The 16,454-nt window shown below is 22.0% G+C and overlaps 6 protein-coding genes across 11 annotated transcripts in view; 3 read left to right on the forward strand and 3 right to left on the reverse strand.

Annotated features, from left to right (window-relative positions):
• LOC102670947 (hemicentin-1-like) overlaps nucleotides 1–1,183 on the reverse strand; it is a 20,079-nt gene extending 18,896 nt beyond the window's left edge. For all 3 annotated transcript variants that reach the window (XR_422477.2, XM_006620594.2, XM_006620593.2), the window contains exon 1: nucleotides 175–1,183. Coding sequence is in view for 2 of the 3 variants with exons in the window: in XM_006620594.2 (XP_006620657.1) it covers nucleotides 175–262 (88 nt within the window). In the remaining variant the exon portion in view is untranslated. The remainder of the gene's footprint in view (nucleotides 1–174) is intronic.
• Nucleotides 1,184–1,609: 426 nt separating this feature from the next.
• LOC102674046 (molybdenum cofactor biosynthesis protein 1) lies at nucleotides 1,610–4,376 on the reverse strand. 4 transcript variants are annotated; one of them, XM_006620616.2, is made up of 7 exons: nucleotides 3,986–4,376; nucleotides 3,749–3,863; nucleotides 3,523–3,672; nucleotides 3,217–3,443; nucleotides 2,911–3,135; nucleotides 2,585–2,819; nucleotides 1,610–2,233 (listed from the first exon to the last, which is right to left on the reverse strand). In XM_006620616.2, the coding sequence occupies exons 1-7, from the start codon at nucleotides 4,073–4,075 to the stop codon at nucleotides 1,647–1,649; spliced, it is 1,629 nt and encodes a 542-aa protein (XP_006620679.1). In that variant the 5' UTR covers nucleotides 4,076–4,376; the 3' UTR covers nucleotides 1,610–1,646. The 4 variants fall into 4 exon arrangements, with proteins under 4 accessions (XP_006620679.1, XP_006620678.1, XP_031368737.1 ...); XM_006620615.2 differs by having other exon boundaries at nucleotides 3,523–3,690; nucleotides 3,986–4,374; XM_031512877.1 differs by having other exon boundaries at nucleotides 3,523–3,690; nucleotides 3,749–3,897; nucleotides 3,986–4,372.
• A 66-nt stretch (nucleotides 4,377–4,442) lies between these two features.
• On the forward strand, nucleotides 4,443–8,714 carry LOC102673912 (nuclear exosome regulator NRDE2). The gene is made up of 11 exons (XM_006620614.2): nucleotides 4,443–4,636; nucleotides 4,710–5,323; nucleotides 5,719–6,082; nucleotides 6,170–6,316; nucleotides 6,396–6,664; nucleotides 6,767–7,095; nucleotides 7,242–7,782; nucleotides 7,863–8,009; nucleotides 8,083–8,258; nucleotides 8,346–8,606; nucleotides 8,639–8,714. Exons 1-10 carry the CDS (start codon nucleotides 4,564–4,566, stop codon nucleotides 8,596–8,598), a joined length of 2,913 nt encoding a protein of 970 aa, XP_006620677.1. The 5' UTR covers nucleotides 4,443–4,563; the 3' UTR covers nucleotides 8,599–8,606; nucleotides 8,639–8,714.
• Nucleotides 8,715–8,861: 147 nt separating this feature from the next.
• On the forward strand, nucleotides 8,862–10,323 carry LOC102673775. Its single transcript, XM_006620613.1, has 4 exons — nucleotides 8,862–9,364; nucleotides 9,429–9,507; nucleotides 9,617–9,739; nucleotides 10,076–10,323. The coding sequence occupies exons 1-4, from the start codon at nucleotides 9,293–9,295 to the stop codon at nucleotides 10,300–10,302; spliced, it is 501 nt and encodes a 166-aa protein (XP_006620676.1). The 5' UTR covers nucleotides 8,862–9,292; the 3' UTR covers nucleotides 10,303–10,323.
• A 1,006-nt stretch (nucleotides 10,324–11,329) lies between these two features.
• Nucleotides 11,330–16,454, reverse strand: part of LOC102673659 (DNA fragmentation factor subunit alpha-like) — a 6,430-nt gene continuing 1,305 nt past the window's right edge. The window contains exons 2-4 of the mRNA XM_006620612.2: nucleotides 13,586–14,379; nucleotides 13,195–13,510; nucleotides 11,330–12,401 (exon numbers count right to left, since the gene is read on the reverse strand). Coding sequence (XP_006620675.1) covers nucleotides 12,281–12,401; nucleotides 13,195–13,510; nucleotides 13,586–13,763 — 615 coding nt within the window. The 5' untranslated portion in view covers nucleotides 13,764–14,379 and the 3' untranslated portion in view covers nucleotides 11,330–12,280. The remainder of the gene's footprint in view (nucleotides 12,402–13,194; nucleotides 13,511–13,585; nucleotides 14,380–16,454) is intronic.
• Nucleotides 14,377–16,454, forward strand: part of LOC102677220 (D-beta-hydroxybutyrate dehydrogenase, mitochondrial) — a 2,690-nt gene continuing 612 nt past the window's right edge. The window contains exons 1-6 of the mRNA XM_031512879.1: nucleotides 14,377–14,508; nucleotides 14,963–15,394; nucleotides 15,544–15,627; nucleotides 15,732–15,906; nucleotides 15,987–16,108; nucleotides 16,196–16,324. Coding sequence (XP_031368739.1) covers nucleotides 15,179–15,394; nucleotides 15,544–15,627; nucleotides 15,732–15,906; nucleotides 15,987–16,108; nucleotides 16,196–16,324 — 726 coding nt within the window. The 5' untranslated portion in view covers nucleotides 14,377–14,508; nucleotides 14,963–15,178. The remainder of the gene's footprint in view (nucleotides 14,509–14,962; nucleotides 15,395–15,543; nucleotides 15,628–15,731; nucleotides 15,907–15,986; nucleotides 16,109–16,195; nucleotides 16,325–16,454) is intronic.

Consider the following 16,454-nt stretch of genomic DNA (forward strand, 5'->3'; position numbering starts at 1 on the left):
TAACATCAACATAGCACAAAATTTCAGTAAAAGGTACGTCGAAAAAATAAAAAATAAAATTTGCTAATTTGTTCGATCGAAAATCTATTATCAATCGTACTATTAATTCACACTAATGAATTCAACGAGAATCAAAATTTTTCAAATTGTACTACACTTTGAGATTAATTGTACCTAAAGTCCGATGACCGGATGGCGGTTCTGCGTGTAACAGGTATCCGATTCCAAGCAATATAAGGGCCATGCCATGGAATGGTGCCATTTTTTTACGTATGAAATTCTTTCATCTTCATTCGTTGCCCTTTTCGTTTCTTTCAAATTTTAACAAATCTTCAAAAATTATCGATGATCTCTCGATCATCTCTTGATCATTATAATTTTTCGTTCTCCACCTCCTGAATAATTTCTTCGAGATAGTCATGTGAATGATATTTTAACTTTTTACAAATAATATAAATGAAATAAATTTTCACTCACATAAATCATAAATGTTTTAATTCCGTCGCGAGATAATAATTGTAATTGTAATTTTATGCAATTTTATATTACAATTTTATATTACAATTTTATATATGATTTCGTTCAATCTTTATCATTGAAGTAATAGAAATCTCGATCAACAAAAAAGAAAAAAATAAAAATCAAAAAATAAAATTGCACATATTCAATGAAGAAATAAATTTTATTTCAAAAAAACTTGTTATCTTCATATAACAAATAGGATTTATTCATAGAAAAAGAAGTAATATTCAATATTCTTATACTTATTTAAAAAATAATATAAAATGAAAAATATATAAAAAATTTATTAATTCAACTAATTTTTTACGATCATTGAAAACATAATGAAACACCTTCGAGAACAGCGCGCTTCGATAGCGTTTTCAATACTGAAAGCTACTCCTATTCGAGGGAAGGGAAAGGTTAAAATCAGAGTGCAGTGGCGCCTCGCGATATTTCTAATTTGCGATTGCGCCAACGACTCAATCTAGTTTTATAATCTTTTTTACGATACATTTATTTGTTCTTAATCGCACTTTAATTATTCTTAAGATTTTGTATCTTTATCAAGATTAAAATCAAATATATTCAAAAATTTTTTATCATATTAATTTTCGAAAGTTTAAAGAAATAAAAAAAATGATATTTAATTAAAATTGTTCTAAATTAAAGATTAAAATATTAAATTAATAATTTTTTATATTTTAATAATTCAAAAATTGTTTAACAAAATTATTATTCAATGAAATCAAAGAAATATTTCTTATTATATATTCTTATTATATATATTAATTTAGTAATAAAATATAGTATGAATATCGTTATTTTTTATGCTTGCAGGTACATAAGTTACATAAGTATAACATATAATTTTTTTATAATACAAAACATGATAAAATTCATATACTTTAATAATTTTTTTACCAATAATAATTATGTAAAATTATATATAATTATATATAAATTATATATAATTCAATGGATATTGAGCAAAATAAATTGTATAATTATTTAAATCCTTATTGATTATATATAGATACAAAATTTATATATTATTATATTATATTATATTATTATAATATTATTATATTATATATTATATTATGCATATGTTATGTGTGTATAATAATATACTATTAAAATATTTATTTTCTAAAAAAATCACCTTTTGTACCACCAGTTTTTGAAATTAATTCGATATCAGTTATTTTTATATATTTGGGGGAAGTTGCATATTTACACATATCATAAATTGTTAGAGCCGCAATACTTACGGCTGTTAAAGCTTCCATTTCTACACCAGTTTTTCCAGTGCATCTAACTTCTGCCGTGATTTCTATGCGATGTAATTTTTCGTTTAAATGTAAGGATACATTTGCATAAGATAATGGAAGTGGATGACATAAAGGTATCAAATCAGAAGTACGTTTCGCTGCTATGATACCTGCCAATTGTGCCACAGATAATACGTCGCCTTTTTTTATATTATTCTCAACTATCAATTTGCTTATATTTGAATTAACTTGTACAATTCCCTTTGCTATTGCGATGCGTTTAGTTTCATTTTTCGAATCTACATCTACCATGCTTGCTTTACCACTTTGATCTACATGTGATAATGAGGAAAATACTCTTATACTTATATCATTTTTAAATCGAAGTCCCATGTAATCCATTATATATTGTTTCGTTATATCTTTGTAACTTTTAAGATGAATATGTTTCTTTTTAACTGTAAGCACAAACAAATAAAATTAAGCTTATAATCTTTTTAAAATTGTATCATTGATTATAAACAATTCGAGCGATAACGTTTGTGCTTCTTTTTAAAATATTAATACATTATTTTATATTAATATTCAATTCTTATAATATTATATTAATTATTATACTATGTTAATTAACCCCCAATCAAAATCATTGGCCTGTTTTCCATGCGGGATAGATTGAACATTCCTGAAACATACGTATTATCAAAAAGATATAAACGTTATCGCCTGATAAAAAGCTTAATATTTTATTATACAAAGTAATTTTATATAATCCTATTTTAATTATATAAATTAAAAATAAAACTTAATACCCGCATGTTGCTTTTTTTTACGTTGCACCGCTTGTCCGATCATTTTTTTCAAAATATCATTAGATACTCCACTACGTAACGCATCTCGAAGAGATATTTCTCCCTTTCCCTCAAACAAACAAACTTTTAAATTTCCATCTGCCGTTATTCTTAATCTATTACACGAATTACAAAAATGATCACTCATCGATGTAATAAATCCAATTTGTCCTGTAAATCCAGGTATATGGTACGCCTATAAAAAAAAATTAAATTTTTAATAAAATATATAAAAATTATAACATATATAAATTAAATTGTTTAATGAAATTTTTTGAATTATATACTTTAGATGTATCATTGTACTTATTTGGAAGACGTTGAAGATTAGGATATATATCTCTAATAAATTTTTTCATAGTCTCGAAGGAAACCATTTTATTTTGATTCCACTTATTTCCTTGAAAAGGCATATATTCAATAAAACGTATATCAATTGGACGATTTTTTGTTAAATTAACAAAATCAATTATCTCATCATCATTGAAATCTTTCATTATAACACAATTCACCTACAATAAATATTACATATAATTATATTATTATATATATTATATAATTATATTATATAAATTCATTTAATTAGTTCACACCTTTACTGGATTATAACCTAATTGAATAGCTAAATCAATTGCAGCCATAACTCTAGACCATCCCTTTCTACGGGTAAATTGTTCAAAACGATTTTCTTGTAAAGTATCTAAAGAAATATTTATTGCATCTAATCCAGCTTTTTGAAGAAATGGTAACTGACGTGTTAATGTTAATCCATTAGTAGTAATTGCAACTTGTTTTAAATTAGATAATTGTTTCAAACCAGCTATAATAATTATATTCTTTATTGGTATAAAATCAACATGTATATATCATATAACTATATTACATATAAAATAATTTACCAATAATATCCACAATATCTTTTCTGACAGTTGGTTCACCACCAGTTAAGCGTATTTTATTTATACCTTCATTTACAAATAAATCAGCTATTTTAATTATTTCATCTGTTCTTAAAATACCATCATTCTTTGTCAACTTAACTCCTTCTGCTGGCATACAATATAAGCCTATAACATATATAACATATCACAAAATTATTTTATTAAAACTGTAAATATTACTTACATCGAAGATTACAACGTTCGGTAATCGAAATACGTAAATATGTATGACGTCTTCCAAATGAATCTGTGAGTATATCATTGTGCGTATTATTTAAATGATCTCTAAATTGCTGAACCTAAATAAAATACATATAATTTTTTGTAAATTTTCTGCAATAGATGTCACGCAATAAATTGTATAGTTTTTATAAATATTATTTAAAAATAATTAATGTTTTCGATATACAGAAAAACTTACTCTACGTGAAACATATGGTGCAACAGATGATTCTGTAGATGAATACACAACACCGAAAAACGATTTCGTAATATTAATTTTTCGAAACATTTAACGTAATTAATAAAAACTAATATGATTTATGACTTCTATATTTAATAGAATAATTTTTATATAAAAAATAAAAAAATTATATAATTCAAGATTTCTCAAGATGGACGACGTATTTATGTTATCTCTTTCATCGTTTTGTTCAGACTGTACTTATATACGTTCTAAAGTAGTTATCAGTCGAACAATTAAAATCATTTTTCATCCTTGAATTTAACAAAACCTGTTTTTTACCGCGATAACTAATATTAATCTTATAATACGATTCAAATTTTTTTTGCCGCGTATTTATTTCAACCAATCATCAAACGCTTTATATAAGCATTGTATAAATTTTCTGAAATATATATATATATATATAGAGAGAGAGAGACAAAAATTTTACAGTATTATTGAATTGTTTTAAAGCAGTTGATGTGTTTAACCTATTAAGAAATAAAATGTTATTTATTTAATTAAATCCATTAACAATATAAATTTTATAAAACATGTCTTTATTTCCAGCTTATTCTGAAGAAAATAAATCTACAATATCCAATGAATCAAACAATTTTTTAAAAGGTTATTGAAATGCATCATAAATCAATATCAATTATAAAATAGTTTATGATACAATATTTATTTCTAATTACAGAAAATGACTCAACCAGTTGGTTATACAATTCCAGTTGTTTAGAACAAATTTCATCTAATAATTTTGATGTTTCTTCAGATTCTTCAGATGAAACTTTTTATTTGCATAAAGAAGAAACTTTACATACTACTATTGTAAAAAAAGAAAAACTTACATTGGAGGAAAAAAAACCAACTATACATATTAAAAGAAAAAAAAAGGATAAAAAAAAGAATACATATGAAAAATCAGAATATGAGAAAGATGTAAAAAATGTATATTTTGAAGATAAGTATAAAGATAAGGGAAATTATACTATTAAAACTCTTTATTCTCGAATTAGACCATATTATAATATTAAAAAGAGTTCTCTTGGTTTTGTTTCTCACAAACAATTAAAAAAACATATTTATGAAAGATATTATGTAAAAAATATTGACTATATAGAAAAAAACAAGAAAAAAGATACCATTATTAAAAGAGAATCTATTACTAATTCATTTAAAGAAGAGGAGATCCCTTCATGGCACATCAAATTAGAAGAATTACAAAAAATGAAAACTAAACAATATAATGAAAAATTAACAAATAATCCAAATGATATTCAATTATGGTTTGAATATGTAGAATTTCAGGTATATCATATTTACATTTATAATAAGAAATATAATATATTTAATATAACTTTAAGAAAAATATGTAATATACATATATATTATATTTACATATCAAAATCTATATGAAAAAAAACTAAAAAATTTAAAAATGAAAACATATTTTTTGGAATTTTCCAAAAAACATTAGATTTAAAAATAGTTTAAATATATTAATTGCTTTTTTTTAAGTAAGAAATTTAACAATATATATAATTTATATAAAAATTAATTTATTTAAATAATAATAATAATAATATTCCATAAAATATATATTAAATAATTTTCATTAAAATTAGTTTTATTATTTGAAGAATATTAAAATTTAATTTATCAAAACTTTTTTATAGAATATATTACAAATAGTTTTTTTCTAGGATACATTAGGATATTTTCAACAATATCAAACAACAAAAGATATTCATAGAGCAATAACATTAAAAAAGTTAGCTATTGTTGAAAAAGCCCTAGAAAAAAACTTAGAATCCACAATTTTATTAAAATTAAAGTTATCTCTTATGGGAGAACTTTTACCTGCTGACGAATTTTCAAAACAACTTGAAACCTTTGTCAATAAAGATTCAGGAAATGTTACTTTATGGCAAGAATTTATTATGACTACTCAAGCTTCAGTAGCAATGTGTACAGTGCCAAAAGTTTTAGATTTATATTCCAAATGCTTTTGTATTTTAAAACAAAAAGCTAGGACAAATCCTCGAGTATATGATGAACGATTATTACGTATGTAAAAAATTATAAATTATTTCATTATTTTAATTATATAAAATAGATTATATAAAATAATAATTTCTAATGTGTTATGAATAGAAATGATGTATTGGTGTCTAACATTTTTACGACATACTGGACTTTGGGAACAAATGTGGGAAACAATGCGTTTAAATCTCATTCTAAATCTTAATTTAGATAAAGACAGTTTATCTTTCAAAAAAACAATAGATGAAAAAAAATTAAGTAAGATATCTTATCTAACTAATCCAAAATATATTATTTATATTCTATTTATTATCTTATTATTTTTATTAATTTATAGTTGGAATGGAAGAAGTAATATTAATGTCAAGATTACCATTAAATCAATTATGGCAAAGAACAGAGTCATTAAGAGAAAATTGTCATTGGATTAGCGTCAGTAAAAATGAATTAGATCTAGTTGGCGATTCTCGAAGATTTATTTTACCAGATGATGTTGCAGATTTTGTTCATCCAATACTTTCAAGAAATTTAAATTTTCGAATGGCAATTCATACATTACTCTTACTTAAAGTACCATTATTACCAACACGAGATTATATGTTAAAGGTATATTTAATTAGATATACAATTCCGAATTTTTAATACAAATTCTAATAATTACATTATAAACTAAATAATATTTTTTTTTGAAATTTTATATATATTTAGACATTAATATTAGAGGAATTTGATTGGGGTGTAGAAACTTCAGAAATATTGCTTCCATTTGCTTGCCCTATGGTAGGTGAAATGAGCGGATATAGCCAAAGAAAAGAATTATTAAATGGCATACTTGAAGGACATTTAACGTCAGGTCCTCAATATCTTATGTTTCATCCTGCACAAGAATCATATTTAGATTTTATACGCGAAATATTTTTTACAATCGCTGAAAATTTACCTTCTTTGCAACGTACTAGTATATATGTTTGGTGGTTAAGATTTGAAAGATTACTTATCTTTCTTCAGAAAGATGATATATTAAAATATGATAATAAGTAAGATTCATTTCATATTATTTTATATATAAATAATATATTTTATATATAAATAAAAAAAGTATATAAATATTTATATATAAGTATATATATAAGTATATAAGTATATAAATATAATATATAAATATTCTATATATTTTTTACAGACGAAAAAAATTAAAAACAACATTAAAGGAATTCTTGAAAAAAGATGAAAATAGAAATAATTTACATTTCTATAGAGAATATGCATTAATAGAAAAAGAAATGGGAAAATTTGATAATTGTGTGAATATTTTAGAAATGGCCATTAAATCACAAGATACATGTCCTTCTTTAATTTGTATTCCTGAAGAGAAGTCAGCACTATTAAGTTTATATCGAACATTTATTGAAACTTTACTCAATTTAGAAACTTATAAGGAAACACATAAAATATTAATATTAAATTTAATGAAACAAATAATACCAGAAACAAATGAAAATCAATTATTACAAGTAGAAAAATATTTAGAAAATTGTATACGAACTTTTTTACAAGAAGATTCTTTTGAGAATGAAGAAAATACATATTTTCTACCAAATTATAAATGTGATATAATTGTATGTTATGCATATTTATTATACGTACAAGATCATGATATTAATAATATAATAAATATATTTAAAAAGTGCATAAATCATTACAAGAATCAACATTATATACAAGTATTAAACTTTACTTCTTTGTTAATAATAAAATTAATAATAAAAATTTTTCTATGTATTTAATATATTATACATTACAGGAAATATTGCAAGAAAGTCAAATAGCACTTTTACAATTATATTGTAAACAAATTCAAAATGAAAATTTTTTAAAAATAAAATTAGATGATATGCTAAATTTATACCCAAATAATTTTTTTGCTCTTTCAGTATTTGCATGTATTGAAGTAAGTATAATAATATTTTTTATAATATTATTTATTAATCATAATATCAAAAATCATAATATTTCTTCAACAGAGTGAATTGCCTATATGGAAAAGTAATAGTCGAATGACAAAACTTCAATTATGGAAAGCATTTGCTATATGTTTAGCAAATCGAAAACGTATTCGTAAGTTACAAGAGCTTAAAGATTATATTAGTATGAATGCAGCAATTAATAAGTTACTCTATTTTCATCATACACTTGCAAAGTAGGTTCTTAAATAATTTATATAAATTCGCAATATAAAAAATTCGCAAAAAAAACATTTAAAAAAATAAAAATATTAAACTTACAGAATATCAACAATTAAAAATTGCCCCCTATTATGGAGATTATATATGCTTCTTCTTAGAGAATATAACTTATGTGAGAAAAAAGGAGAAGAAGTATATCACGAAAGTGTTGCATTATGTCCTTGGGCTAGAAGTATTTATATTGATGCAGCTGAAGTTGCACCTCAACTTCTGACACAAATTCAAGATATGATACGGGAAAAGGAATTAAGAATGCATGTTACCCCAGAAGAATTAGATGTTTTACGTGGTTAATTGTAATTGTAATTATATACTTTAATTATAATTATAATTAATTATAAATTATGTACTTTTATAATTAATTTTAATATATAATTATTTGTTTAGTTAATAATTCATGTAAATACTTTTTTTATGTATATATGTAAATACATATATAAAAATCTTATAAAAAAATACAGATTGCCAAATTTATTAAAAATATAAATTATATAATTATCTCAATTTATTATACTTTTCCTAAAATTGAAAGTACTATATATTGATAAATACATAGTATATACTGAAACAATATTAGATTGTGGTTATAGTTCATAGATATCTATAAGAGTAAATAAAATAAATAAATATTGTTTTTATATTATATTTATTATTTTTATATAATATAATAAAAATCTAATATAATAAAATAATAACTAGTGAATACAAATAATAATTAAATTTATATAAGCTATACTATAATTATGAGTAAAGACTTAGGTTAAATTAATCGTCGTGTAATGTAATGATTATATGAAAGTTATATTAATAATTTTATTTGTAATTATAAATTTTTTTTATCTTGAAGTGTTTAATTTTATAATTTTACAGCCTTTTTATCAATTATTTCAAATTTTCTTATTCATTATTAAAATATGTATTGACATAAAAGTTTAAAAATCTTGAATTATTGCAATTAAATTAAAAATTCTAAATTTATTTCTTCAATATGGATTTGAAAGCTGTTGTTGTTTCGGGTGAAGCACCAGAATCTGATGATGATAGTGCAAGCATTATTACTGTATGTTAAAATTATATTATATACAAAGAAAGAAAATGAAATGAATAAATTATATTTTCTACAGGGTATAGGATTTCCATTTGTAAGAACTCCCAATTATTGTGGCACAATTATTTCTGGTGAAGCTCCAGAATCAGATGATGGTATGATTTTATATTTAAAAATATAAAAGATATTTAGAATATAAACAATAAATATATTTTATAATACTTTTTTTAAATCTAATGTAAAATTAAATCTAATATTTATTAGATGGAACAAGTTTAAGCAGTGTTAGTGGAGCAGTTGATGCTATAACTTGTATACCAGAAATGAAAATACCAAAATCAAAAAAATGTTCCATAAAATACAATAGTTTGCTTCATAAGAAATTACGTAAGTTCAAATATTAATGCTATTAATTTCAAAAACAGTTAAATAGATGTATTTTTGTCAACATCATTTTATTAATATTTTTTTAATACAATATGTATTGCTATTGCTAAAGTATTATATAATAATTTTGGCGCAGAAAAATTTATTATAACATAATCGGAATAATGTAAATATTTTTTCTAGACTCAAGCTTATTTTATTCCAGCTAAAACTTTAATTATTTAGAACATGTAGTATATATTTTAAATATTTTTATACATATAAATAATATACAATATCTAATTTAATTAATAAAAGATATTTAACATTTCAATTGACATATTTATAATAAAACAGATGAATGCAATGAAACTTTGGATAAGGATCTTATACAAATGGTTGATGAAACAATTGGTGCTGCCACTCAAGAATTAACAACTGTTAATAAGCAATTGTTAAGAAGTGAACTTATTCTTCAAGAAGCTGTCTCTCAATTACGTAGCGCTTGCAATCGAACAAGGGATGCTTCCAATGCACTGCTTCAACTTATAAAAGAAAATTTTGTATCTTCTATTAAAACCTAATATGTATAAATATACTTTTTTTGTTTTGTAAGGTTATTATTCAAATATGTAATGAAAATATTGATATAATAATAATAACAACAACAACAACAACAACAACAACAATAATAATAATAATAATAATAATAATAATAATAATAATAATAATAATAATAATAATAATAATAATAATAATAATAATAATAATAATAATAATAATAATAATAATAATAATAATAATAATAATAATAATAATAATAATAATAATAATAATAATAATAATAATAATAATAATAATAATAATAATAATAATAATAATAATAATAATAATAATAAAAATATAATAATAATAACAACAACAACAACAACAACAATAATAATAATAATAATAATAATAATAATAATAATAATAAAAATATAATAATAATAATAATAATAATAATAATAATAATAATAATAATAATAATAATAATAGCAATACTGTTTTAGTATATATTAAATATCAGTATTAAAAAATCAGTATTTTTAAAGGACATGGTGGGTGGGATATTATTGAGCATCAATTGTTTTCTTTAATTGGCAGTTCTATTAAATATATCAACTGTTTTCTAATATGTCTTAAAATTTAAGTAAAATATTACTTTGTTCAATGTTTCACAAAGAAAGACCATTAGAAATTTTATATATATATACAGAACAAATTTGTAATTACTGACACATTTGGATGCTATTAATATATCTATGCTGATCGTTGCATTTTAAATATCCAAATGACAGTAAATGTAATTATTTTATAATATTCAGATGTTAAGGTATATATCAAAGAATGTCACGATGTTTTGTTTAAAGTATTTCTGTAAAGAATAAACATAAGCATTTTTGTTTTTTTCACGATTTAGAATAAATATAATTATTAATATAAATATAATTATGTAAATGTTAAATAATTAACATCTTTGAACATTAAAAATTTGATTTTCTTCTTGCAATAAGTAATATAAATAACATAAATATAATAATAAATTTTATTTTGATATATATTATTTCGCATATGCATAATCTTTTCAGAAACACTTGTATATTTTCTTTTTTTTTTTTGCAGTTTTTCTTATCAAATGCATGACTTTGGTATCAAAGAGCTGATATTGATATTTCCTATTATCATGCTAAATTTAGTGTACAATGAATTGATGATTATAATGAGGATGCATTCTTTTTCTATAAATTCAGTCTTAAACATTTCATTAATCTTTGTTGAACTAAATCTTGATATAATATATCTACATACAAAAATTCATAAATCAAACGAGTCGTCCTTTTTACTAAGTGATATGACAACATCGTGACGGAATGTGTTCTTTGACATGATATTTCTATATAACTTTTGTTTATGTAATACATTCAGATTATTTAATGGCTAAATTGCATATATTTAACTATGCATGTGTATTTAAGATCTCATTTTGCATTAAAGCAATTTCTCATGTCATATTCTACAAAATAAATAATGCTAGAAAAGTATATTTATACTATAAACTTAAAAAATAACATCAAAAAATAATTACTATTAACGAAATATAAAACTATTCATTATTATAATATTAACTCATATTATAAATTTCAAGCATTGATTTCCCATTTTCTTATTAATAAATTTAAATGTTCACATATTTAGCAATATTTGCAAATTTCAGAAATAAATTTTGACTATTCATCAAAATTAGGAACTTATTAGTTCCTATATTCATTTTTTTTCATTGCTTTCAAATTTTTGCATAAGAATCTTAAGATTTTCATTAAGAATGCAAACATTCAATTGTTATGAGTAATACGATGATGATAGATAGCGTAATAAACTTTGTAAACGCTATAAATGTTAATGATGGGCTCAATTCCAGAAAAGGATTAAAGTTTGTTGTAATTGGCGACCTTTATAAAATATGCGACGTCGCACACGATACATATTAGCCAATGTGAGGGCGCCCACCCCCCACATGGCCTACGCTCGCTCTATTTCTCCACCACTTGCACACATCTGAAGAACATCCAAGGATCCTTGAGCTTGTCGTTTTTCAGCCAAGAATCTGCCAGAAGCCTCTTTTAATTGTTCTAAAAATATTCTAAAATAATTTAATTAAATGATGTTATATCATATAATAATTTAATAATATCATAATATCATATATTTTAACATTTTAAATTAATTTTTAAATCTTTCATATTATTTACTATATAGGATTTGTTGACAACTTATAGTAAAAATAAAAAAAAAATAATATAAATGATTATAAAGTTTTACAATAAATATTTTATAATACAAAATAGATAGCAATAGATTTTTCATTCCAATATATAGAAAATCAAATTTATTTATCTTATTTATATAATCAATTTATTATTAAATAATGATTTAATTATTAATATTCTTATTAATAGTTAATAGTTATTAATAATAATTAGTCTTCATTGATTAAATTATTATTTTGTATAAATGTCAAATGTTTGTAAATAAAAAGTATAATGATATTTTTGTGTAAGATTTATGTGGGAAAAATATTTAAATTATCACATTTATATAATAATATTTCTCATATTGCAATAGAGAATTCATTAATATCTATCTTTCATGTATAAAATATTTACTTATTTTATATATTTAATTATTATAACTTTGTTTTTAATAGAACATATATTGCAAAACTTTATATATATATATAAATTTTTTTTCATTTTTTATAATTTGTCCCAAAAATTTTTAAAATATTTTATATAAAATAAATCTTTTAATATAAAAATAGAATAAATAATAAAGAAATGTAATAATATGTAATGATATGTAATGATATGTAATAAATATTGTCAAATAAAACAGTAATAAAATTTTTATAGTTTTATATATATATATATACTTACATATTGCCAGACACTATATCAGCTACACTATCTGGATCCATATCACTGAGCAATTCTAAATTATGTCCATCAAGTAATGATATATGTGATGGATCTCCATGCAATGATGAGACTAATGCTTCTATTGGTGGTCGACGCCTTCTAATTTCATCTCTTCTTTGTCCACATTCTATATTGTCTACATCATCAACAACTATATAACGAGAAGCAGCTTTATTGCTTCCTGCTGCCACCCATTTCTGATTTCCATATAGAACCATTAAACTAGTATTTCTTTCTAATGTGGCAAAATATTCTTCATCATCTACCTCAGTTCCTAATATGAAAGTAATATTCATTTGTTAATTTATAAATAAAATCTATATTGCTAAAAACAAAAATATTATCTTACCATCTTGTTCTAGAACAATTGTTAATTCAGCATCTAAAGGTAAAGATAAACGATTTCTTGCAATACTAATTAATTCTTTTAAAGAAGAAGCAGTGATTCCCTTTCGTTTTTCTCTAGTATGATCAACAATTTTATAAGGATTTCCCAATCCTTGCGAAATTCCTGCTGTTTCTGACATATTTTTTTAAATAAAAAAATAATCTGAAAATTGCTCACAAAGAAATTTAATTTAATTTTGTATTTTTGTCGTTCGATCAAATGTCAATCAAATATATAAAATTTATGTCATCAAAAATTTACTTTCTTTAATAAGATTGACCGTTACTAAGGCCTGATTATCGTTGCACATTGGTTTATTAATATTACTGATGTTTATTAATATTTTTAAATTAAATCGTAACACAAGATTCACATTCACTCAATAATGGATATCACCAATGTCCATTAAATTTTTATTAGAAAAATGTTTGCAGAATACTTAAAATACTAAATACATGCTGATAATTTGGGTGTAAAATTGTAAAATTGGAAGATAAGTAAGAAAGGGCAGTGTTTTGGATTGCATTGGATTGTTGATTTTATAAGGACTTTTACTACGGTTATTAACAATTTACATACACATATAAAATTTGAAAGACGTAAAATGAATTTCGTTCGAGTGACTGAACTGACCGTATGTCAACTCAACACTGGGTCAATGGTGCAACTACCCCTCCTATTTATATTCTCTGTAGACTACTGCGTATGGTATGTCCAAGAGACACCCACCATAGTATTCCCTCCCAACATGGCACCTACACAGAAATCAATAACTTACCCCACTCTAGTAATCATTTTTTTATTGTCGTTAAATGAATTGTTTACGTTAGAATGCAGTATTCTCATTCATAACTCAACATAATATATGTTCCAATAGAATAAATGTAATTTAATTTGAAAATTTTTTTTCATTGTCCAATTTTATTATTTATATAAAATAATAATATTTAAGAACAAATTATATTTATTACATAAAAGTTTTAATTATATTATAATATAACATTAAAAATAATCATTTTTGAAAAAGTAAATTAGTTATTATATTAAAAATATCTAAATTTTATATTATTTTATCATTAATAAATGTAATATTTGTAATGAAAATAATATGTATATATTGCATAATAATAAAACTATATATAAAACTATATATAAAACTATATATAAAAGTATATCAAAAAGTATATCAAATATAATTAGATAAAATTAATTTTGTATAAAAAATATATATTTATATAAAAAATGTATATATAAATATATACATTTATTAAAATATTATATGTATATATATATATATATATATTTATGTATGATATATTAAGTCCGCTAATTCAAAAGAATATAATTACATTTTATATAAAATATATAATTTTGCAAGAATTTGTGAATTTAAGACACAGCACTGTAGTTAAATTTAGATCAATGAGACTAGATACTGCTTTAAGTTTAAAGTTAGCTCAGAGTTAGCCCAGTTAGGGCTTTTAGTAGAACCACAAATTTCATTTGAATGTTATCAATTAAATTTTTTTAAAATATCATAAAGTTAAATTAAAAATGTCTTTACCAAGTGGAAGTAAAGAACCTGATGATAGCCAAACATGGGAATTAGCAGAAAGATGTCTTCTTCCAATTGCATTTTCACATGCAATTGCAGTTATTTTAGCAACTATATTAAATACATTAAGTATATCACAAACATCTAGTTTTGTACTTTTTCTTTTATTATTGGTCATATCCATAGGATTTACATTATTTTACCACAATTTAAAGGTGAGTTATTAAAATACATATATTTATTTATTTATAAAATTACATACTATTACTTATTTTCTTTTATTTAATTATATTGATAATTATTTCTAAATTTTAATATAAATATATGTCTTACAATATTAATATTTAAAAATATAATCTTCTAGGTAACTGCTGCAGGAAAAGCAATTCTTATTACAGGTTGTGATTCAAGAGTTGGATATATTTTAAGCAAACAATTAGATGAATTGGTAAAATTATATATCATATATTAGTTTTTTTGTAATTATTATTACTTATTTCTAGTGTATATATTATAGTTAAAGGGATTTTAAAATAAAATTTATTTTTAAAGGGATTTACAGTATTTGCTGGTTTTAATACAAAAATTGAAAATGAAGAAATAATGCAAAAATTAAGACGAGAAGCTTCTGGTAGATTACATATATTACAATTAGATGTAACTAGCGAACATGATATTCATTCAACATTTCTTTATGTAAATGAAAACTTACCAGATGGTGCTCCAGGTTTAAAATTATATTTCTTTATAAATATATAAATATTTATTATTAATATATATTTAACATTAATGAATATTTTATAATAGGTTTATGGGCATTAGTACATGCTGCTGCTTGGGTGACATTAGGTGAATGTGAATGGGTACCTCCTTCTGTATTAAAACGCAGTATAGATATTAATTTTATTGGCCTTGCTAGATTAACTCAGGTAAATTAATATTAATACATTATTAAAAATTATATATTATAGTATATATTTAATTAAATATATCAATAAAATAATTTTTATTTAAAGGTATTTTTACCTCTAATTAGGCGATCAAAAGGTCGTGTTGTACTAGTTAGTAGTCTTTTAGCTCGTATACCAAGTCCTGTTCGAGGCATTTATTGTGCAGTTAAGGTAGATCATTTAAAATTATCAATAATTATACACACATATATAATATTAATTAAACATATTTACATATTTTCTAAATATTTATACATTGTTTTATTTTAATCTTTTATATATAATTATATATATATATATATATATATATATATATAATACAGGC

The sequence above is a fragment of the Apis dorsata genome, unplaced genomic scaffold (genome assembly GCF_000469605.1).
Source record: "Apis dorsata unplaced genomic scaffold, Apis dorsata 1.3 scaffold_524, whole genome shotgun sequence".
NCBI classification, from domain to species: Eukaryota; Metazoa; Arthropoda; class Insecta; order Hymenoptera; family Apidae; genus Apis; species Apis dorsata.

What these genes read in the sequence shown, in the direction of transcription:
- LOC102673775 (XM_006620613.1), top strand. Translation starts at nt 9,293, where the DNA reads ATGGATTTGAAAGCTGTTGTTGTTTCGGGTGAAGCACCAGAATCTGAT. An exon ending in ATAGTGCAAGCATTATTACT is followed by an intron (nt 9,365 to 9,428) that starts GTATGTTAAAAT and finishes TATTTTCTACAG; the next exon opens with GGTATAGGATTTCCATTTGT. An exon ending in AGCTCCAGAATCAGATGATG is followed by an intron (nt 9,508 to 9,616) that starts GTATGATTTTAT and finishes AATATTTATTAG; the next exon opens with ATGGAACAAGTTTAAGCAGT.
- LOC102673912 (XM_006620614.2), top strand. Translation starts at nt 4,564, where the DNA reads ATGTCTTTATTTCCAGCTTATTCTGAAGAAAATAAATCTACAATATCC. An exon ending in AATAGATGAAAAAAAATTAA is followed by an intron (nt 6,317 to 6,395) that starts GTAAGATATCTT and finishes ATTAATTTATAG; the next exon opens with TTGGAATGGAAGAAGTAATA. An exon ending in CAGTATTTGCATGTATTGAA is followed by an intron (nt 8,010 to 8,082) that starts GTAAGTATAATA and finishes TTTCTTCAACAG; the next exon opens with AGTGAATTGCCTATATGGAA.
- LOC102674046 (XM_006620615.2), bottom strand. Translation starts at nt 4,075, where the DNA reads ATGTTTCGAAAAATTAATATTACGAAATCGTTTTTCGGTGTTGTGTAT. An exon ending in AGATATTGTGGATATTATTG is followed by an intron (nt 3,444 to 3,522) that starts GTAAATTATTTT and finishes TAATTATTATAG; the next exon opens with CTGGTTTGAAACAATTATCT. An exon ending in TAGGTTATAATCCAGTAAAG is followed by an intron (nt 3,136 to 3,216) that starts GTGTGAACTAAT and finishes TATTTATTGTAG; the next exon opens with GTGAATTGTGTTATAATGAA.